This window comes from Emydura macquarii, unplaced genomic scaffold (genome assembly GCF_026122565.2).
Source record: "Emydura macquarii macquarii isolate MOO-44397 ecotype Brisbane River unplaced genomic scaffold, CSIRO-AGI_Emac_v2 contig_2975, whole genome shotgun sequence".
NCBI lineage: Eukaryota > Metazoa > Chordata > Testudines > Chelidae > Emydura > Emydura macquarii.
In genome coordinates this window covers 5,797,760-5,821,178 of record NW_027133112.1, presented here as the reverse complement: position 1 = coordinate 5,821,178, position 23,419 = coordinate 5,797,760, and the positions used below count along the sequence as shown (strand labels likewise).

Sequence of the window (23,419 nt, the reverse complement as noted above, 5' to 3'; positions counted from 1 at the left end):
TGCCACCCTCTCTTCTTTAGCCCCCTTCCCTTTTCTTTCCATTTAGTTGATCCCCTCCTAAGTAAACCCACCCACAAAACCAAAGAAAATAAACAAAAAAATCCAACCAACTAGCCGAAATGGTGGCACTAGTGTTCCATTTGATGCCATCACATTGTTCACTCTGTTTGTGCGTTATACTCCTTACCCCACCCTGTGTCTGTCTTGTCTATTTAGAATATATTGCCTCACTATCCACTTGTACTGCCCCATTGGTCTGTATCCATTTGCTGTCTCTTGTCTTATACTTAGATTGTACAATCTTTGGCGCAGTCACTGTCTTTTTGTTCTGTGTTTGTTTAGTGTTTAGCACAATGAGTTCCCAGTTCATGTCTGGAGCTTCTAGGCATGACAATAATACAATAAAAAACACCACAAATGAGTATATAGATTATTCATATGAAGAATCTAATGTTGCTAAGTATTCAGGTATGTTAATGTTGCTTAATACTTCAACTTCAAAACCAATCAGCCAATTAATTTAGCAGGTTCAAATATATGTGTATAAAGTATTTCATAGAGAATACATGTTTTGACCTAAGGACACAACATTTGTGAATTCATGCAAACTAAAAAAAATCAAATACAGTTAAATCAACGTTAAGTCCCAATATCAGGTAATCACAATTTTTCCTTCCAGAATTCAACCAACTATTATACATTTGATCCTAGATCTCCAGAGGTGAATTAGCTGTTGTGGCAGCTAAAAATATTAGAATACAGATTCCTCAATTTATGGAAATATATATAATACTCATATACATATACTCAATTATATGCATCCCCATATAATTTATATATTTTCAAGAATTTCCTATAGGCAAGGTCCTGTGATTTTTTACCAGACAAAATACTAATTAAAATACAGCTTGAAAATAGAAACATACAAATGCAAAACACCAGCTGCTTAGCCCTAAATTTTAAAACTGTATCTCTGGCTTCAAGCCCTTGGCATGTTACAATTTCAATTCACTTGCTCCAAGCAATCAATCCTGTTTCAATGTCTCACTCCTCACATTGTTCCCATGTCAAACAAATCAGGGCATTTTATAAAACTTTTGTCTGTCACTATTACTACCTGACAACATGCCAGCGCCAACAGTAATAAGATTTCATTTGCAAAATCTCATCCCTATAGCAAGGAAATTGCCTCATTGGTAGAAGCGGAAAGCAATCAGGATATCAAGGAAAACTGGGAGCAAAATCCTCTTCACTTACAGCAATGCAAGGGAAGAAAAGCTAAGCTTGATTTACATTTCTATGTGTTCATGAAATCTCCTGTTATTTAAGGGGCAACACATACCTAACACATTTTATAGTTTAAGCAAAATATTCTATAAGAATAATTAGAACCCAGCTTTTCTTGACAGGAGGCACATATAAAACCCTTGGATTCTCTGGTCCCAAACTGTATATTTCAGGTCATGTGTTATAGTGAACAAATGTAGACCCTATTGAATCTTGTGAATCAGAGCTAGGGAGCGTGGTGAGATGGAAGGAAATAAATCTCCTTTAATTCAGAGGTCTTAGCATTGACAGCAAAGGAGAAAAAAAAGCCTTCTTAATGCAATGAAAAATATAATCGCTGCAAATCCCTCTTGTGCATTATCTGCTCAGTTCCTGTCATTAAGTGTCATATAAGCGGTGAAAAAGGGTTTCTCTGATATTGAAGGTAACTAGCCACAAAGGCTAGGAACTGAAGTTATGACAGTTCTTTTCAAAGCAAGGGTTCCCAAATCAAGTGGGTAGACTCTTCAAAAAAAAACAAACAGCAATGTTCTGTTAACTCTTTCAACTCATCATCAGTTGAGATGTCAAGCCAATTATATTTGCAGCTAGCACTCCACGTATAACACTATGTATCGGTCTTCCTTGAGTATCTCCATTCCCAGAAATAACAGTTTACTAACAGTTCAAAAGCTATGAGACTTACAATTTTTAAAAGACAAACGTAACACACATGAACCTGCTATAGAATGTCTATAGATGGGAATGTATGTGTATATATGTGTTATCAAAGCAATTGTGAATTGCATGTGTGAATATATGAAAAATATCATGTTTTCTAAAATTCCACACAGCTTGAAACAACATAACATGCCACTTTTAAAAATTGAGATGATGTCCTAGCGATTGCAGAGCTCCAACAACTAAGACCAAGCACTTTGTACTATCAGCCTGTATGGCATCACTTAAATACTGACATGCTTTTTTGGATTATGAATGGATAGAAAAATCTCTAAATATAAATATTCTCTAATTTATCTGGAATATTCCTAACTCAACAGGGGCAAGGCAATCACAAATGCAGCAAAAAAAATTATCCAGCACTGTATATTTTATATCCCTCTCAGTAGTTTAATGTAAATTTTATTGGCTGGTGTTCTGGCAGGCTGCAAATGAAGTCTGAGTGCAAATTCAAAAATCAAACTAATTAGTGGATGACAGTTTGGAATGCTGACAACAAGTGGTTACAATTATGTTTGTTTGCATTTCATATAAGAGTGAAATGATTGATAGTACACTGCAGAAGTGTGCAAGGACGTTTCTGCGTCTCATCTGCCGGAACGAGCAGCTTGAGCTTTGAGGAAATACTAGAATCAACCTGTGTCTACTGAACACCACACTACAGGGCTGATCTAACTACACTTCCCATCTAGACCGCTGAAAAGTTACTTCTCTGAAAATCTCTGCTCTGGAAAACATTGTCAAAATGATTCAGTTTATGGAAACAGAAGAGGTCATTAATTGTATTGTTTTGATGTAAGTTGTATTGTTTTGACGAATTTGAAACATATATGTTAGATGAATAAAGGAATATAGGGGGGAAAGAGGTAAAATCACCATGCTGATATATTAAAGAAAAAAATAAAGAAAAAATCCCCCAAACAAAGCAGTGAACCACCTAAAGATTGATTTATACCCTGTGCAGTCCCATATTTATACTTCTATTTTAAATTATTGGTAGCATTCATAGAGCATCACGTATGTACACTGCTGTGTATGGTAGTGGGTCTGTGCCAAAGTGATACAAGATCCTGCTCTGTAAAAGAAAAAAAACAAAAACAGAACAGATCACATATAAAGAAGAGCCTGGCAGCTGAAGCTTAAATGCTTTGCATAAGCAGCAGGGCCGGTAGGGGGAGGCAATTTTACAAGGTTTGGAATGGCACAGGTGAAGGGAACCTGATGTCTATTAAAAGGCCCCAGTCATACAAGGCCTTGTGGAAGAAAGCTCAGAACTGGGAATGGTCAAAGGAGATAATTAAGGTGGTGCAGAGGGAAGCTTGGGCAGTACAAGAAGCAGGAAGGGGATGTTGAAGAGAGGGAAGAAATAAAAGCAGGAGTTACGAAGAATTATGAGGATGAAGTGTTCACTTTATATGGAAGAAGAGGGAGAGCCACTGCAGAGATTCATTGTGGAGAGAGATTCTGCTGGAGGAGAAGTGGTGAGAATGGGGTAAGCCACATGAAAAGGCTGCAGTAACTGAGATGAGAAATAAAAGCACAGGCTAGTATCTTGGAGAGATGGATTTCGGAAATTGCAAGGAGAAAGAAATGGCCATATTTGGGAAGGGCCTGGATGAGAGGGGAAAGGCCAAGATGGCTCCAAGATTGCTAGTCTGAGTGGCAGGAAAGATGGCACTTTCAATGGTGATGAAGAGGAGAGATGTTGAACTTAAGGTGGCAGCAAGTTGTCTGAGTGAGAGAGGCAAAGATTCGGGATCGAACAGAAGCTAAAAAGATTGGGGATGGATTGGTAGTTGTGATTCATTGATGTAGGAGCGATAGCTGAGTATGCAGCAGCAAACGAGTTCATCATGAGACAGAGAAGAGCGCAGAGGAAGAGGAGGAGAGGGCTAGTGATGGAGCTTGAAGTGATACCAATCAAGAGAGTTATAGGAGATCCTGACAGAGCCCAGCTGAGAAGGGGACCCATCATGGGAGGTTGAAGGAGCAGTCAGAGAGGCAAAAGAAAAACTAAGAAAAGCTCCAAAGTCCAAGAAAAAGCTTATGTGGAAGAGAAGACTGTGAAATATTAACAGAGTTGAAGGCTGCGGAAAGGTCAAGAGAATGAAGAGAGAGAAGAGGCCATTTAGACTTGGCCAAGTGGAGATCATTAGTAAATCTGGTGAGAGCAATCTTAGCAGACTGCAGAAAAAAAAAGCCAGATTACATGAGACTGCAGAGAATATGGGCCTGATTCTCCTTTCGCTTAACAGCAGTGTAAAGAATAACTCTGCCGAATAGAATTACACTGGAATAAAACTGGTGTGAGATCAGAATTAGGTTCTGTAAATGCACCTGCAAAAAGGAACATAACATGGTGAGAATGAAAGGAAAAGCCAGGCACTCACTTAATTTCTTCTGTTATTAAGCACTCATCAATCATGTTACCCCATGAATGCTGACCAGAGGTCTTAAACACATTGAATTTATCATAGCATTGACAGTTATTTTCTCTAGACTTGCTAATTCACTTAAATCAATAAATCAGTTTGATAGGCCCATAGAAGATGTGCATTTCCATTTTTGCCGGACATGTCCTTTTACAATTAGAAACACAAACACATTGGCCAGAACTCCCAGCAAGTGTACATAATTCTAGTTCATAGGAACATAGGAACTGCCATACTGGATCAGATCCAGGGTGTCCTCAGTGAAGCTATGCAGTTTACATCAGTTCATGATCTATCCCAATGTTGTTAACTTTAAAATATACCTGCTATAATACTCACAAAGCATAAGATCAATATTAATGGTTACCAAGAAATACTAGTATTAAAAACATTAGCATTAACTATTTTTTTCTTTTAAAGAACAATACATTTGGTTTTTGTAGGTAGATTGAAGGGATTTCCACTCCAACCTAATTGAAAAAGTTGCTTTTTCAATTTTACTTCATGATTTTCCTTTATGAATGCCCAGGAGGAGATTTTCAAAAGGCAAAAAGGACAGTCAGATGGACAACTCCCATCACCTTCTTTGATAGCTGGGCTCTTCACTGTCCTTTGGCCTCTGAAGGTTTCTGCATATTCTCTTAGCAAAAAACTATGGACGGAGCCTAATGAAGACGACCACTGGAGAACATCTTAACTGGAATCCAGGGTCAGATCCTCATCTGGTATAAATCATCATTGCTCTTCTAGGAGCTACTCCAATTTACACCAGCTAAGGAAATGGTTCCCAGTTCCTACAGTCTCATTCCCATATAAAAACTCTATTAATTGAAAGGTAAGGTTGCACAACTGGATTTTGTTTTGAAGTTTGTGGTGATTGTAGGAAATAAATAAAACAGTGAGATCGCCAGAGCAAAATTTCAGAAAAGGGAGCACTTTTAAATATTGCCCTGGACAAATCAGCTACTATTTTGCTAAAAATATTATGAAAAATTCATGCATCCTCTGAAGAGTTATAATGTGAAACTTGGAGACTAACTTCAGGGGCTGAACTGTGAAATAGAGAGATTTTTATTCTGCTCGAAGTGCACATCTCAAACACAAACTTTAATTATGATGATGCTGGTGACACCTCCATAAGAAGAGGATTCCAAAGCAGTGATTCAGATGAAAATAGCCTGAAACTTTACTGCTTCAATTAGCTCTTTTAAAACTTTTAAAACGTAATTAATAAATATCTTATGTTGAGTTTTAACCACCAAAGGCATCTTACCCAGCCCAAAGAACTGTATCTGCACCTCTCCATGCTGAGCAAGCTACAGAAGGCTGTGGATACTGGCACGCAGCAGACCATTCTCTTCAGGCAAAAGGTCAGCCTGCTCTGGAAGGCCAAAAACCCCCCAAAACGCCAGGGCCAGATCCTCAAGTGGTGAAGTCAGTGGGAGCTATGGCAACTGAGGAGCTGGCTCCAATCCAACAAGAGCTAGGAAATATGGAGCAAGTTTGGTGGGAGGAGATCTCTTAGAAAGAGGATATGCAAAGGCAGCAGCATAATGCCCCAATCTGTCTGATGCAGCCATTTCTGTACAACAATGATTTCATATCCCAAGGGGCTTCGAAACCATGTACATCGGTGAGAGGCAGCCATTCAGTCCACAACATGTTAGACAATTTGACCAGCCACATTACAGCACAAGTAGTCATTCAGAAAATTCAAAAGGAGCTTCAATACCACATGGAAGAGACAAGACCTTAGTTTTAAAGGTCTTATTTCAAAGATACCTACACACAAATCACAGGATTCAGTTCATTTTACCTTAAAAGGATGACTTGATGCCCTTAGGATTCGAACTTATGATTCCAGAAATTATAAAGACTTCATCGCTGATGCTTCAGCCACCAAGGGCTTGTCTTCACTTACCTCGGAGATTCGGCAGCAGTTGACTGGAGTTACGCAAGCCATGCAAAAAACTTGCGTAACTCCTGTCGACTTCTCTGCTTCTCTTCTGCATGCTGCCTTCACTGCACTGCACTGTTCCTGTCAACGCAGCGCTACGCTACTTGAGGAGGTGGTCTTAATATGTCGATTTCTGGATCGACTGAGCGGGTCTTCACTGACCACTCAGTCGATCCAGAGAAGTCGATCTGACGGCGGCGAATTTGCCGCCGTCAGTGAAGACATAGCCCAAGACATCTTAATACTAATAGCTAGCAGCTGTGGAGTAATCTTTCCAGAGAAGTAGTAGCACCCACATTGCTTGAGACTTTAAAACCAGGTGACGGGCTCTCTGGCACAGGGATTGTCTCTCTGCATTATTAACTTGGGTTGTGGCTAGTACAATGGGGCCCTGAACCCTGACTGAGCCCTTTAGGTGCTTCCACAATAGAAATACATAATAAGAACATACACAGTTCTTGCAATACTCTGTAAGGAATAATACTTCATGGTTAGATGGACACAATACATTATCTCATATGTTTTTCCACCTTTTATTTTAAAATATTATGATTCCTGGGGTCAGCAGCCATGGCAGGTACTTCTCCTTTGGATGGAGTCTTAAGTTTGGATAGCAAATATGTGGACTTAAACACTGAGGAAACTGTGATAACATTAATTTCAGGGTATGACAAACTCACAAGAGCAAAGAAATTCAGAGCAAAAGATTCCATCCTGCCCTTATGTCATCCCATTTGGCAGGCGAAATAATCAATATCCTGAAACCTGCTGGTAAAGACTAGCTGAGCTGTAATAACTGAGCACATCGAGGTGAGTTAAGGGTGAAGAAGCAGATTTCCTTCCAAATGTTCTTCCTCTGTTAGGATAAACCCGATCCTCATTGTTATTTTAAAACAGCTTTCAAGATTAATTTTTGTTTAAATAGTGGGAACACTTGTTTATTATTTGTAGTCTGGTAGCACCTAGAGTCCCCAGTCAAGGATCAATTTCCCATTGTTCTAGTCACTGTACAAACAAAAGGATGGTCCCTGCCTCAATATAGGACAAAGCACAGTTTTTCAGGAGCTCCAGCCGCTTCAGTCCTCTCTCATCTCACACTGCTCCCTCTCTGCATTTATTCATATGCAGTATCTTACTTAAACCACAAAGGGTATTCCAGATCTAAAGATTATTATGGTCAGTTTAGGACTGACCGTCCCAACTTGTGAATACTCCACATGCAGGACTCTTTTGGGGCCTGATTCTATGATGCCTTGTACCTCGTCTGGTCGGTTACACCTGTGTAAGATAGGCATGAAATGATACCAAGGCACAATTCTCCACTCCCTGTCACATATGGTAGCATTTGGCACCCGCTTTTTGCACTTGCAGAGAGAGTGTTGTGCCACAAATATTTTCAGAATCAGACCTGAATTTAACAGACTGACAAAAACCACGGAAGCCTTGGATCCTTGTCTATATTTGGGAACCCACTGATTCTAGCACCACTGCATCTGAAGCAGTGGCAGCACTGGTGGGAATTTTCTCCTGCAGTTCCCATGTGTACGCACAGCCCTAGATAATAAAAGAAAAACTTACTCTTGCAGCAAGTTATTTTCAATCAAAGCCACTCCTTGCTTTGCCATTGTACATAACTCATCTCCCTCTGCAGGTCTCCACTTGTTTACTGTTTTCCCAATGGGAAAATATTTGCATGTGCTTTTTAAATGATGAGAATTAACCAACCTGAACTGCTCATCTGCCTCAATTGCACACCAAAAAGGAATTAAGCCCTGAGGTTTTCAAACATGGTGGTAGGAAAGCCAGAAACTACCAGGGCCTTTTCTATACTGAACTGCACTGGAGGGATCACTGGTGGTTTTCTAAAAATTCCTAGTGTAGACTATTCCTGGGAGCTTAAAATCCAAAGCCCGGTCAAGTTATGGGAGCCTTCCCATCAACTTTAATGAGCTTTGTGTCAGGCTTCCAATTGTAAATTGACTGTGCCAAAGGCCGCATTGTAAGTCACACTAATTGACCCTTCTCCATTGTATATTGCCAAACCCAATGCAAAACCCTAAAATCCCTTTAACTGGAAGACAAAAAGCTCTGATTTTTTTAATATACGTAATCACTTTAGGTGTTGATATTTAATTCCTGTCAAGAAAACACCGGGGGAAAGTGAAACATCCTTTAAAAATTGTCACCCATATTGGGCTTGTGAGGAAACAGAGCTGTGTTGGAGGTAGAGTGGAACCACACTAACACGGGGTGCTCCAGGATATGCAGAAGTCAGCATGTTATATCCGTCCACAAATTATCTCCATCCACAAAGAGCCAGTTCTGCAGAAAAAGACTTGTGTGTAACCCAACAGCCAATCCTAGAGGGGGTTGCAGGAGGGATGAATGTCTGACTGGATGACTGGATTGTTTGGCAGCAGGGAGGAAAGGAGAAGCTCCTGAGCCCTTCCCCTCTTATGCATCCACACAAAGACCAGTCACAATCTAGCCCTATACATGTAACCTTAAAGAGTGATGACCTGGGGCTTTGCCGCTGACAATGATGTTATGTGAAGCATGAGCAAGGGTGGGAATGTTTGCGTGTTGTGCTGGGAGATTTGGTGTTGATTTTACAGGTGATGAATGAGGGGGTATGTTGCAGTGAGGGGCTCCCTGTCTTTGGGGTTGTTGTGTTTGCTGGTTGTGTTGTTGTGCTGAGTTATGTCAGGAGGGTTATGCTATAAAATGTTGTGTTTCTTTGTGTGAGTGGTAGAATGTGTGCTGCAGCGAGGGGCTAAGTACGTTTGAGGTTCTTTGGATGTGGCAGTTGGACCAAGCAATCCACCACCCATGCAGTCCGTGTACAATCAACAAAACTGTTGCATGAAAACTAGCTATAGAGTAAGGGTGGTGATTGGTTAAGTTGCCTCTGTTATCACAATGGAGTCCTGCCTTACTGTACCTGTACACTACACAGGTGTATTTTGTAATGTCAAACGGCTGAGACATTGGATAATAACGGACAGTGAATCCCACTGATGATTGAATCTGGTATTCTAAACAAAATGAGCTCTCAGCCATGCTTGCAGCTGTTTCCATCACTTCACACCGACTCAACTGACATTCTAGGCTTCAGAGGGACACACAGAAAGCTGTCAATCCTGGAATCTTATGATACAGATAACACTTCTATTTTCATTGTTAAATTCATGAAGAAGGTTAAGCCTCTTACTTTAACAAGAGAATGGGAATAGTCCTCTTTCCCGTTTTTATGTGTGATTAATCACCTTCATTTTAATTCAACTTTGTTAAAGGAGACCCAATTTGAGACTCTCACTGTGTCTTCATGACTGGTGCATAAGCATCTATGGTATGTAAAAAAGTGGGCTCAGTTGCGAGACCACTTTTACGCCCACACAGAAGAGTGAGGAAGTATGAAGCACCCCATCATTTGCCTTCATGAGGGCATGCTACAGTCCCTCCCATGGAGGTGGGCAGAACCTTGCAGCCAACACCCTGGCCATCATGGAAAGGGAGCCAGGAACCAAATTACTACTTTACTTCATGATTTGGTCCCTGGTCTGTTCATGTGGAAGTGCAACTATGTGCTGTCCCTTAATTAGGGCTTGTGGGGACTCCATGATCTAGAATGGATGATATAAGCTACTTTGCATAAAATGAGGTAGAAAATCCTTCCCAGAGGAGAAGTGTGACATTTTATTCACTGGAATGGCAATGAGGTAACAATCCCCAGATAAGCTACAGAGAGATTTAGAACTAGGTTAGGCAGGTGCATCTGCCAAAAGGCAGAATTTGGCCATAGGGACACATTTTAATACCCAAAAATCATTGGATCCATTTAACTCATGCAAATAGCTTGATCTGGATTGACAGATTGTACATTGATTTGCAGCTCAATGCAGTTTTTAAAATGTGATTAATTGCCAGGAAAAACATGACTGGATACACACACGCGTAATCTGGTTCTGCAATTGTTCGAAGAAAGCAGAGGATCATTTTAAACAATGATCAAACAAAGCTGAAAGGGCTGTATCATTGAAAACTGGAGTAATCAAAACTTTGATTCTTAACCAGTGTGGTGCTCCAGAACACTGCTATCTGTTCATTTAATATTCAACCTCATAAAATTAGAAATTGAACATGTCAAAACCATTAACAATCACAAGCACAATTTTTAAGACGTGCTGGTTTTTGTCATTAGTCTAATCTGGTTGCCTATAATGACTTTTACTACATTTTTCCATTTGGGAACTTCTGAAAGGAAAGTTAATTTTAATTAAATACCAGTTTAAAAGCCAAGTTAATTAATTTTTCTGACTTGTGCAATTGACAGTAGTTTTAGGTGTAGTTAATATAGTCTTTCTGACCTGTACCCCCTTGTACCAGAACAAGATACTTACTTAGCATTAGTTAAATTTAGATGGCACCACTATCCACTATTACTCTCCGCCCACCACTGCTTTGCTAATCTCCCATGCCAGCTGCTCAAATGTTTACATTTGAAGGGCTTTCTCTGTTTGTACAGAAACAGTCTCTGCACAGTATCTCTCATCTGTACATTTACCAGACTGAAGGCAAGAAAAGCTTGCTGATGGAAACCCGTGATTAATAGTTTGAAATGTTTCTTACTTTTTTCCCCCTCTTCTCCTTGTGTCAAATCCGTTGCCATTAGATTTTTACAAGGCGAGCCTTCTATTGCAATTTGTGGCTGTGATTTGGATTTCCTTTATACAATTGCAAATGAGAAGTGACTCCATTTAATTGAGTGTAGTTACACCAAGTTTACAGTCGTGTAAGTGAGATCAGAATCAAACTCGGTCTCTGAAAGTATGTGATGCTGCACAAACACTAAGGAAAAACTGTTATAATTGGAGGAAAAGGCCTTGCATTTTACATTGTTTTAAAAACATCTTATGCAAACCTCTCCACACAATTTTACAGGATGTGAAATAGGGAGCACTGGCAAGTGGTTAGAGCAGAAGTCAGGTACCTGAGTTCTTTTTCTGGTTCATCATGGTACCGAGTCAGCAATTCACTTAAGCAGCTTTAAGCATATGATTGTAAGCTCTTTAGGGCAGAGATGGTTTTTCTGTTCTGTGTTTGTACAGTACCTAGCACAATGGGATTCAGGCCCACGACTAGGGCTCCTAGGCATTACGACAATAAAAATTAAATAAATAAATAAATAATATGAGAGAGGTCACAGATGTCAATGGGTGTACTCACATGCTTAAAGTTAAGCTGCTGTTTAAATGCTTTCCTGGATCATTGCCTATGTTACTTGCCTTGACCAAGCCATTTTTCTTCTCTCCCCTCCAGCTTCCCCATTTATAAAATGGGAATGATGCTTCATTCCGTCACATGTGTATTGTGAGATCTGATGTTTGTAAAGTGCTTTGAGATCCTTTGCTGAAAGATTCTATACAAGCATGAATTATTGTTACATGTGAGAAAGCACATTTCAAGAACAGAAGTTAGAGTGTTCTGTTCCACCAGGCTGTCAAAGGTGTAAAGATTCACCTCCTTGCAATGTACTGTTTCCTATTTCTCCTTCTTTCTTTCCTAAAATGTTGTATAGAATGTCTTCATTTAAATTAAGAATGCGAAGAACAGAAACAAAGTCCTAAATCATTTAGAAAGCCTTAGTCATTGATTGCTCTTTGAGGACAAGACTAGTGATACAAAAATCAACAAAATCTAGTTCGGTGATGGTCAAAAAACTGAAGAAAAAAAATATCAAATGGCTACTTAGGATGTGAACTACCTTATGTTAGAAGATCTAGTCCCACAATGAATTACAAAGGAGGCATTCACATAATTTCATTAACGTCACACTGCCCTTGATCCATGCGAACAACTCCCACTGATGTCAAAGGGAGGATTGAAGATGGTATACGGCCCAGCAAGAGTTACGTAACTCCCCTGTGCATCAAAGAGAGAACAAAGCTCTAAGTCTCAATTGGACAAACATTTCTTCCTCCCGTAAAGTGAAATACATTGTGTCCTGTCAGCAAATCCTCTCTCACCTGCCATGTGTTTGCTGAAACATATAATTTCACATGTTACCAAGTAGCTCAGAGCTACCAATGAACAACAGTGTGAAATTTATGCCGAAATCATGAGATCATCTTAGGTAAAATATATGAGTTATTGCCGTCCAATATTTTTAATGAAATTGAATCTGTGCTATCCATGCAAGTGTTTGGAAAACAACCAAATCGTATTTGTGCTCAAGCTTCATTATACTATAGTTCTTTGCTTGGACAATAATTCATATCATCAGCAAAGGCAAAAAAACCTGTATTTTATCTAAATTTGATATGCTTAGATTGTATAAATATGTGCCTATAACTCAGAGTCTTCTGCTTCAGAGATACAGGCCTTTACCACTTGAAGAAAGGAGACTCTCCGTTGCATGTTAGCAATATATGGTCTATGGCATACAATTAAACAGTTCTCATTTCATCCAGTAAGCCAGGAGCACACATACACACAAGTTTGTTCGTTACCCATAGTAATATTTGGAAACTTTAAGCCTTAGAAGGGAAATTTTAGATTTGTCTAAAAAACAAATCTGCTTTGCAATGCAATTAATAATTCTCTGATGCAACCGGGCTTTCTCAAACCCAAACATATATTTCTGTGTATGTAAGATACAGTCCGAGAAATCCTTTTTTAGTAAACTATATAAACACACACACGTACACATATATATAAATATATGTTTATTAAATAGTAAAAAAAATCTATCACAAACCCTGAGTCTAAGATACACTTGTCTTTAAAGGTGTTATTTCCAACACCATTTATACTTTTGCCAGTTGCAATGAACACTATCTGCTGAATTAATTATAAGCAAATGTGAATTACAAGGCTTTTATGCCATTAAGACGTTTCTCACAATGTCATATACCACAGCAGCAGTGCTTGAATAGATTGAGATGGCACCAGAAACCATCAAATGGAATTATCGCTTTGTCTTTCTGGGTTTTTTTTAATAAATATATAATAGCCAGGCACTTATACAAATTAAATCAAAAAGCATGTGACTGATTTGCTTTACTTCACCTTTACACTGACTCAACGTCACTGATTTCAGTGAAAGGATTGATTCACTATTATGTTGTTCCGACACTTAGTCTTTTCCACTTCCCTTCCCTCCTTTATCCTCTTCTTCACCTCAAAATGCCACTGCAGTGGCTTTTCTTTAAAATGACTTGAATTAAAAATCATTGCAGGAGCAGCTTTGGCTGAAATGTTTCTGGTAGAGCAACAACTAAATGGAAAGATATTAAACCTCCTAGTGTCCAGAGGCAATCTGGCATTCCATCCATAAATTACAAGTCAGGGAACAATGAACAGGTGGACTCTGAGAATCTACTGTGTAGGAAGCAGCGTTGCCAACTCTCATGATTTTATCCCAAGCCTTGCTGTATTTGATGTTTTACTTAAAGAGCCAGCTCCTGGAGGCAAATGATTATAAGGGAATCTCACCTTTCATTTAAAAAAAAATAAAAAAAAAAAAGCTTCAAGCTACCCTGATTGCAGAGCGAAGCTTGAAAATGTGACCTGACTGCACTGCAAATGCTCAAAAGTCAGAAGGTAAAGGAAAAAGAACCCCTACATTATTATTTTTAAATCTCATGATTTTTAAACCATTCTTCTGATTTCGGGGGCACGGCAGACAAATTATTTTTGCAGGCTTGGGGTTGGCAACACAACACAACTGTCGTTGTTACAGACAGGGCTGATAGTACCACCTACTATTAAGTTTGCTGGACACTTCCCAGTATAAGTCCCTGTTTTCAGTTACTTATAAACTGTGTGAAACTAATTGTTTGGGTTGAAGTTTTTCATGCAGGGGGTCTGTGTCATGCTGAATTATTTTGGAAAATTTCAGCCAAAACAATTCAGCTGATTATGAGAACGAGGCCAGGGAAAAATATGTTGTTTTGCCCATGTTAAAAGCATTCTGGCAACCTTTTCTTTGACAAGCTCTAGCACCCCCATGTTTTGGAATAAGGATTTAAAATGGCAGAGTGGTGGCCGTTTGTCAGCAATGTGGCTTTTGCTGTCCCCATGAAAATCCACCTAAATTTGGCCAAATTACAAACCTTTGAAAAACCACAGTTTGCACATGCTCAGCAGAGATGTTTAGATTTCAACACGCTAAATTCCCAGATGATTCCATGAGTACTGGGTGTACTCCAGTCTGGGGCTGGGCAGCACCTTCCCTGTAATGGCAGCTCTGGGCTGTGTACTGTGTTGGTGTCTGGGCATCTGAAATAAGAGAAGGAAGACCTTCTTTTCTGTGCTCTCAAATACAATCTTGCTGGGCCCAGGAAGCCTGAAGGGAAAAGCTGCATGATTCAGATGTAAAAGGCACAACAGGAGGACTTGCAGGGGGCTGGGACACAGAACGGAGCGTGCGTGGGGGAAAAGACTGGGAGCTAGCAGCACAATGGGCTATCTACCTCGAGTACGATCCCATCTGAAACCTTAGGTAGGTAGCTGGGCAACTAGCCCATTTGGCCGCTCATGCCACCATGGCCACATTTCTGTTTTTGGCGCGCTACCTCAATCAGAGCTAGAACTGATATGTTTAACGAAGCTGGAAATCATACCTCCAGCTCCAGTGTAAACATCTTAGTCCGAGCTGGAAAACCCAGAAATGAGGTTACATGTGCTTGAGCTCCACCTGCTGGCACCTTGTCTGTAACTAGCTAACTAACTATTTACATAGATACAGACGCATAACATCAGGTATATGGGGACAACTCCCATCTCCTGCAGCTTTTGGAGCACACTTTCTGGCTCTTCTGCTGTCAGTTAGATAAAATCTGTTAAAGAAAAATTGTGCATGGGGGTGAAGGGTAAAGTGAATGAGAGGGTCAGAAATTGCACACACACCAAAAACAAAAACAAAAAAACCTACACATAAACAAAAAATTATTTACAACATGGTCACCACTATTACTGCAAGAGCTTTGCTATTGGCTGAGACAGCCACATGTCCTAGTGAAGGACAACAGAACCCTTAACAGAGGTTACAGAAGTTGCAGCGTATTAAGAGCAAAAAATATTTTTGTAAGGTTGGCAGATGTTCTGGAATTTCTTACTTATAGGGAAAACTTTCAGCCGTTGGGTTTAAAAGGTGACCACTAATAGTTACCAATGTCCACCAACTGTGGCTTTAGCTATTAAATGCCAGTGTTGGTTACTTTTTCAAACACCAGTGCAATAGTTTTTCATTAGAAACCAACCCAACTTCATATATTAGAGCTGTACTGTGCTGTAATGTATGAATACTGATATAACCACATACAAATACACCATACACAGCAAACAGACTGGCACATATAAAACATGGAAATACACATTAATAACACTTTGGGTTTGTTTTTTGGCTTGAACTTAAACTGACCTCATTTTTTGTGCCTGTGAATTCATATTAGTGGACACAGATTGTCATTTTAGACACAGTGCTGTGCATCATATCAAGGTTAGTTGGCCCAAATTATTCACAATGGATAACTTCAGGCACACAGAGGAAGGCCGATTTTAAAAAGCTTGCTCTGTATGTGCTGAAGGAAATCTCTGAACATTATTCCTCTGAAATCATCTTCCTAAACCACAGAAACCTTGTGTGATAAGATTTTGTGTTGAAGTTTCAAAACCTCTGACAAAATGCCTGGCTGTGCTTTTATTTTTTTTTTTTCCAAACTGATTTATAACATAAACAAATTCCACATTATATATATGTGATTCAGCACTTGGGATATGTTTCATCCTTGTGTTTATGAAACTATTAGGACCCCCCCAAAATAAACATAACTAATTTTAGCTCTTGCTGGTAGGAGTATCAGGTTTCATTTATATCAGCTTTCTTTGGAGGATAGTGACACCATGTGGCAAAAATTACTCTATACTCCCATTTTTTTTCAGGCTGTTCTAAATTCCACCGGAAAGACTATAATCCTTCTGAACAGAGAAAAGAGTGTAGCAAACTGTTCCAGATGTGTTGTGACTTCTGACTACTGTGTTTGTTTTCATGTAAATGCACTTTTCAGTAATTTGTTCACTTTACAAATCATCATATTAGGACTCTGCAGGTCTGTTTTTTAGTCCTGCACAGAGCTGACAGCTCCAGCTCACAAAGAGAAAAATTAAGGAAGCTATTTCTGTTTCACTTAGGATATTTACTTTATTCCTACAGAATCTTTTACTTTTATAATGAAGCCTTATGTGTTTGATGGGTGCCATAGACCTCTAAGCAGAATTCTTGTCTTCTACTTTTTACACATTCTGTATCTCTGTGGGATTACATTTTCCTCCTCCCTTCATCTCCCTTATTTTTACTGATGCCATCAATATATGCTCTTTCCTGTTTTCTTCGTATGATTCCCTCCATTGGCTTCAAAGAGAATTTTCCCTTATCCTGTCAATGACTAACTACTTGGTGGCGGTAGTAATGGCTCCAAACAACTTTGTATAAACATGGCATTGAATACTGTTTAACTACTAAAATTAATATACAACCTTGGCTTGAGTAAGTTCTAACCACCTTCTCATTTTGTAGAGTTGCCTTCCATTTTTCCATATTGTCTGGCTCTTGTATCCCAGCAGAATTATCATTTATTCTACTGCTCAGGATAGTAAAGAGACTGGAGACCATTGATGTAGAGAGAGGAAGGATGGTCCAAGACTTGGGAGACTTGGGTTCAATTTCCTGAGTCCCTGAGACTTCCTGTGTGACCACAACCAACTTCAGTTCCCCATCTGCAAAATGGGGATAATTGTACTTCCCTTACTTCACAGGACTGTTCTGAGGCTCAGCATATTAAAGACTGAGAGGTGCGCTGATACTATGGCAATGGGGCCATAGGAGTATTTTAGATAGAGCTCTGCAGTTCAAAGGGCAATGAGCAGGACTTCCAAACCTTCTTTTCCACTCACTCACCCCTCAAAGACATGGCATTGCAATAACCTTTTCTGTGGCAACCAAGGTTGGACAAAGCTCCCTCATGGGTCCACGACTGCTTTTCCTTGTGTCACCCAGAAGAGAATCTCTGAAGGGAATCTCCTTGCAGAGCCAGAACACATGCCAGCTCGCCTGTGTCCTGGCACTTGCTTCTCAGTACCACCTTGAAACCTGTGCTCTGGTTTCCACATTGCAATGCAAAATGGCTTGAGGACAATCCAGAATTGCAAATGAGTCTGAGAGGGAATTATAAAAAACATCTAAGAGAAGACATTTTGAGAAAAGTAATGTATATAACACTTCTCAAACTATAGGATCCCAAAATATCTTTCTAAATTAGGGCTGAGCCTGATGCCCTCACTCATATCAGCTAGAATTTTACATCAATGGGACCATTAGTGGAGAACGTTATTATTCAATATGCTTAAGGGTTTCAGAGTCTGGCCCATAAGGAGCTATACATATGATCATTTCACTCACTACTGAAATGCAGCCACCTCTGTGGTGTGGCACAGCAGCTGGTCAACAAGGCAACACTAGATGATATATTGGGATATGAAGTAAAGAGCAATATTGTATCTAATTGAAAATGCAGAGGAAATTTAGGTAGGTAGATAGATAGGTAGATTATAATTGCCTGAATTGAAATTTGGCTAGGAGACCAGAATTAATACTTTTATTCTTAAAAAAAAAAGTGTAATGGAATCTTTAATGCAAGTGATCATGAGCCTGGTTTTATGTCACATCTGATTGATGGTCCTTATTACAGTGCAGTGGCGGGGTGGACACTGACTCACAGGGAAAAGTGTCACCTTTGAAGTCATCAACACTACTTCCTTAAGCACCTAGAAGTGTCTCTGCTTCATACTGATCTGGACTGGCCCTCCTTACAGTTGCAGGTCACAAATAATACCAACTATGCTCAACTATTCTTTTTTATAAATAGTAATTAAAATAATTGCTAAGCATAAAATAAAATAAAAGGCAACCTATACTTAAGGGGACTTTCACAGTGTTTAGAAACCAAATCTTACTTGTTCCTGAATGTGTATTATCAGTGCCCACTGCCTTCTAGTTCTGCCAGCCTGTTTCTTTCGTAAATCATTCATTGGAAATAGGAATAATTTGACAACAACAACAACAAAGAAAAAAGAAAAAAGAAAAAGAAAGAAACCAGAGTTTGTGAACACATATACTTTAGGCAAAGCTATATATGTCTACTCTCAACTATCCCAAGACTATGTTTAGGTTTCCATCAGCTGTCTGGCATTATATACTATACAATGATTGAGTTAGAAAGAAATGCATTATTGAAATCTAGAGTTTAAAAAGCTATAAAAAAACCCAGATTTTATTATAATTAATCTTAATACATCTTAATCAAGTACCATTCCCATCAAATATGTTTACATGAAAATGATGAATGACTAGCCAAAAAAACCCTCCCAAAAATATAAACAAAAATGCAATGTGGTCCAATACACATCAGATCTAGAACCTAAACATGTTGGTAGCTAATTTTGTCTCCTTTATGTAAAAAAATACCTGCAGTTCACTGATGTTGGATGTTCATAGATATTATGGCCAGAGGGGCCATTTTGATCCTCTCATCTGACTTCCTTCATAACACACACCATACGTACAATTTCATCAAGTAATTTCTGCATCAAGACCTGGCTGAGCTACATCATATCTTTTAGAAAAACATCCATCACAACCCCTAGGTAACTTGTTCCAATGACTACTTACCTTCACTGTAAAACACTTGCAACTATTTCTAGTGAGAATTTGTCTAGCTTCAGCCTCCAGCCATCAGATTTTGTTGTGTCTTTGTGCTAGATTAAAAAGCCCCTTATTATTAGAAGTACATATAGACTACGTGTTTATTTGTGTTACCTAACAAGTGGTGACACCCTACAGAAGACGAGACAGTTTGTAGCTGGCAAACATTCACAATTTGCGTTAAAGGGTATACCTCAATCTGCTAACTTGTGTTAAAACTACAAACTGCCTTGTCTCCACTCAGATTTTACCTTATTGTAGTTATTACGTGTTAGTTAACATCAGTTAAGAACACACCTGTTTATTTAGGGAAGGCACACCCTAAGAGGCATGTTTCCAGACGACAAGTTCTTGAAGCTCTTTTCTGCAGCTTTTCTACACCGTTTCAGATACATACATCAGGATGGACATGCAATACTACTGAGCAGACAACTTACACTTCTCATTTACATGAATTTTCTGAGGAACAACTCACATGATTATACTTTAAGTGTGTGCATAAATTTGATCAGGATGAGAATAATAGCAAGTAACATAGAAAGCTAGCTGCAAAAGCGTGACAGTGAACAATACACACATTACACTTGAAGATTAATTGCTCTTTGGGGGGAAAAATAAGGAATTAAATCACTTGACCTAAAAATGTTCCTGTTACTGAACATTGGCACATTACCTCGGATATTAAGATTTGTTTGTACCTAAAGTTATATTGCTGTGATTTTAAAAGAAATAATTAGGATTTGGGGTAATTTTTAAAACTATTCTTGTCTTCCAGTGTCATAAAGAGTCGAATTTGTGATTCAGTCAGTCAAGTCCCCTACAAAAAGAAACGTAAAGATGTAGGCTAAGGGACAGCAGAAAGTGTAAGTGAAGGGACTATGGTTATGTCTTTATTGCAAAAAAGCATGTTTTATAGCCAGATAGTTCTCTCAATATAAAATTGTAGTATAGACAAGGCACAGATACATCTAACAGATACATCTGGATAACAGATGTAGCTAGTTGAAGTTAACTCTATACCCCTTAACAGGGTGTTTACTTTGACTAGTTACATCAAGATAAAAAACCATCTGTTCCTCGCCTCCACTAGGACTTTACATTACTTTACATACTTTTTTGGAAGTGAATACATGACCTATGCCACATCTATCCTGTAACACCATAATTACCATTTCTGTGCCTCCCCTTTGATTGTGCAAATTCTCTCTCGACTTATTGAACTATGTTTTTCAAACCTCATATCCATCCATGCCTGCCATATGTACTCCATCCATTCCTCCTGTCTTGGCCTCTTTTTCACAGCTGTCCCCATTGTGGAGTTGCTCTACCATTTGTCCTGCCACAATGATCTGACATTTTCTTCCCACCCCTTCCTTTTAGCCACTGAGTTGTAGAGCTTCAGCCTCATCATCACTTCCCCAGACACTCCTTCCTCTCTCACTAAGGGGCTGTCATAGCTCAGAATCGTGTTTCAGTCACCTGAGATGTCATCAAAATGGTCTTCCAAAGATTTTGAAAAGTACTCCAACAAAAAGGTAATTATTGTGATAAATAATTAGTTCATAGATTATAAGGCCAGAAGGGACTACTGTGATCATCTAGTCTGATATCATGTATAACCAGTTAATGTCTAGGTTCTCCAAAAATCTTGCTACAGTCATCCATCAGAAAGAGGACCTGATATTTCCAATGTTAAAAACAAAAGCAAAAAATCATTTAAAACAGTATTTGGAGCCATACTGATGCACAAAAAAGGAGTGTACCAGGCCACAAATGAAACTTATTATTTGGACACAGGTCGGCATTAGAGTCCTTGGGTGAAATCCTGGCTACACTGAAATCAGTGGGAGTTTTATTTGAAGATGCCGCGTTGCATTTTAGGTGGTCAGAAAAGCCTGAAATGTGTCTCTAAGACATCAAAGGATTGGAGCAACCGCACTACAAAGCGCACTATTGCTACTTTTTTTAGTCAAGCAGTTGCAATAGCTTCTGTTGATCTGAACTGCAGAGTCTAAAGTAGCAGCAGCAGCAAAAGCATCTATAAAGCCATGTTAGTACTTACATCCAAGCTTTTTTCACTAGCAGTTGCAGAACTAAAACCATCCTCATCCCCATAGTCACCGTCCATCCTCAAATGCTCTTCTGGCTGCAATACAAACAATCATCCTACACCACCATGAAAAAAACCAAACAAAGCAAGGCATAAATTGCGCCAGGTCAAAGCGCCAAATCTAGGCAAGGCCAAGACATTCAACTATCCACAGCTGAATTGGACCTTTTTTTTTTTTTTTTTTTAAAGAAATGCTGACTAGTTTGCAAGATCTCCCTAGTACAGGCAAGCCAGAGAAACACATGAACAGAGAGATCTAGGAATAGCAGAGCAAAAGAAACAAAAGCAGGTATTATACAGCACAAGAAAGGAAAAGATGGGCTAGCAGGAAATGGATAATGAAGAGCAAGAACCAGATTGTCATTAACTCTCCTGAGCACACAGGAGTAAGAGAGAATGCAAGGCACAATTACAACATTTGTCTCTATGAGAAGATACTACTCATCTTTGCTGCTCCAGTGAGCAGACTGGCCAAGAGAGGGGTAGGCATGGGGAGAAACTGAGCTGTGGCCCTGCACCCCCTTCACAGTGGCTTGCAGAATGGAGCAATAAGCAGCTCCGTGACCCCTGCAGGGCTGGTGCAGCTGTGTGCAGCTCCCCTACATAGGGCTTTGCGCAAAGCATACAATCTAGCCTAAGTGTAAAGTGTGAGTGAATCAGAATGAATCTAAGTACATGGGAAGCAGAAAATCAAGCAGAGAACCAAGTCTTGAATAAATCTTGAGAATGCAAGGCAAGAAAATTGTGACTTGAGAAAGACCACTATAAAGGCTAGAAATTGGTTATCTTCAGAGTTAACAATAGGAAAGAACTGTTGATTTCATTTTTAAAATATATTTTTCATGCTTTATTTATAAAGTGTCTAGTTCCTCAGGCTGTAGCCAGTAAGCTACGAAGTGAATGCAAGAATCAGGACCGGGATTTTGGGAGTTACATGCCTAATTTCTTTAGGCTCCTTTGAAAATCACAACCCAGAATATCTTTTCCTTTTACCCCGAAATATGAACACTAGAGAGAAAGGAGTTTGGAACCCTGCAGAGTTCACACTTGGGTGATCTCATCTCCATCCCCAGTGGATGTCAAATCACAGAAATGTTGCAAGTCAAACCAGAGGATACAGAGTGACCTAGACAAATTGGAGGACTGGGCCAAAAGAAATCTGATGAGGTTCAATAAGGACAAGTGCAGAGTCCTCCACTTAGGATGGAAGAATCCCATGCACAGCTACAGACTGGGGACCAACGAGCTAGGCAGCAGTTCTACAGAAAAGGACCTGGGGGTTACAGTGGATAAGAAGCTGGATATGAGTCAGCAGTGTGCCCTGCTTGCCAAGAAGGCTAATAGCATACTGGGCTGCATTAGTAGGAGCATTGCCAGCAGATTGAGGGAAGTGATTATTCCCCTCTATTCTGCATTGGTGAGGCTGCATTTGGAGTATTGTGTCCAGTTTTGGGCCCCCCACTACAAAAAGGATGTGGACAAGTTGGAGACAGTCCAGCGGGGAGCAACAAAAATGATTAGGGGGCTGGAGCACAAGACGTATGAGGAGAGGCTGAAGGAACTAGGTTTGTTTAGTCTGCAGAAGAGAAGAATGAGGGGGGATTTGATAGAAGCCTTTAACTACCTGAAAGGGGGGTTCCAGAGAGGATTGAGCTAGGCTGTTCTCAATGGTAGTAGATGACAGAACAAGGAGCAATGGTCTCAAGTTGCAGTGGGGGAGGTCTAGGTTGGATATTAGGAAAAAGTTTTTCACTAGAAGGGTGGTGAAGCACTGGAACGGGTTACCTAGGGAGGTGGTGGAATCTCCATCTTTAGAGGTTTTTAAGCTGCAGCTTGACAAAGCCCTGGCTGAGATGATTTAGCTGAGGTTCGTCCTGCTTTGAGCAGGGGATTGGACTAGATGACCTCTTGAGATCCCTTCCTACTCTAATAATATTCTATGTTATTAATGACTCATGCTGCATCACCATCCCCATCTCTGCCACAATGGAAGGGTCTGTTAAGAAGAGCGCTATATGCTTATATAGTGAAAGATTTTCAAGAGTACATTAACATTGGATGCCTCCATTTTTGGTTGCCCAGTGTGGGACATCCGGGTCCTGGTTTTCCAGAGGCTTTACACACACAGGTCCTGTTATCTTAAAATGGAA

At 39.6% G+C, this 23,419-nt stretch overlaps 1 protein-coding gene across 6 annotated transcripts in view; it reads right to left on the bottom strand.

Moving 5' to 3' along the window:
- The window catches only part of COBL (cordon-bleu WH2 repeat protein), a 167,964-nt gene that overhangs the window by 68,992 nt on the left and 75,553 nt on the right, over positions 1-23,419 (bottom strand). For 5 of the 6 annotated variants that reach the window (XR_010924179.1, XM_067569992.1, XM_067569990.1 and 2 more), the window contains exon 7: positions 21,222-21,305. The exons of the other annotated variant lie outside the window; for it this stretch is intronic. Coding sequence is in view for 4 of the 5 variants with exons in the window: in XM_067569992.1 (XP_067426093.1) it covers positions 21,222-21,305 (84 nt within the window). In the remaining variant the exon portion in view is untranslated. The remainder of the gene's footprint in view (positions 1-21,221; positions 21,306-23,419) is intronic. 6 annotated transcript variants of the gene reach the window in all.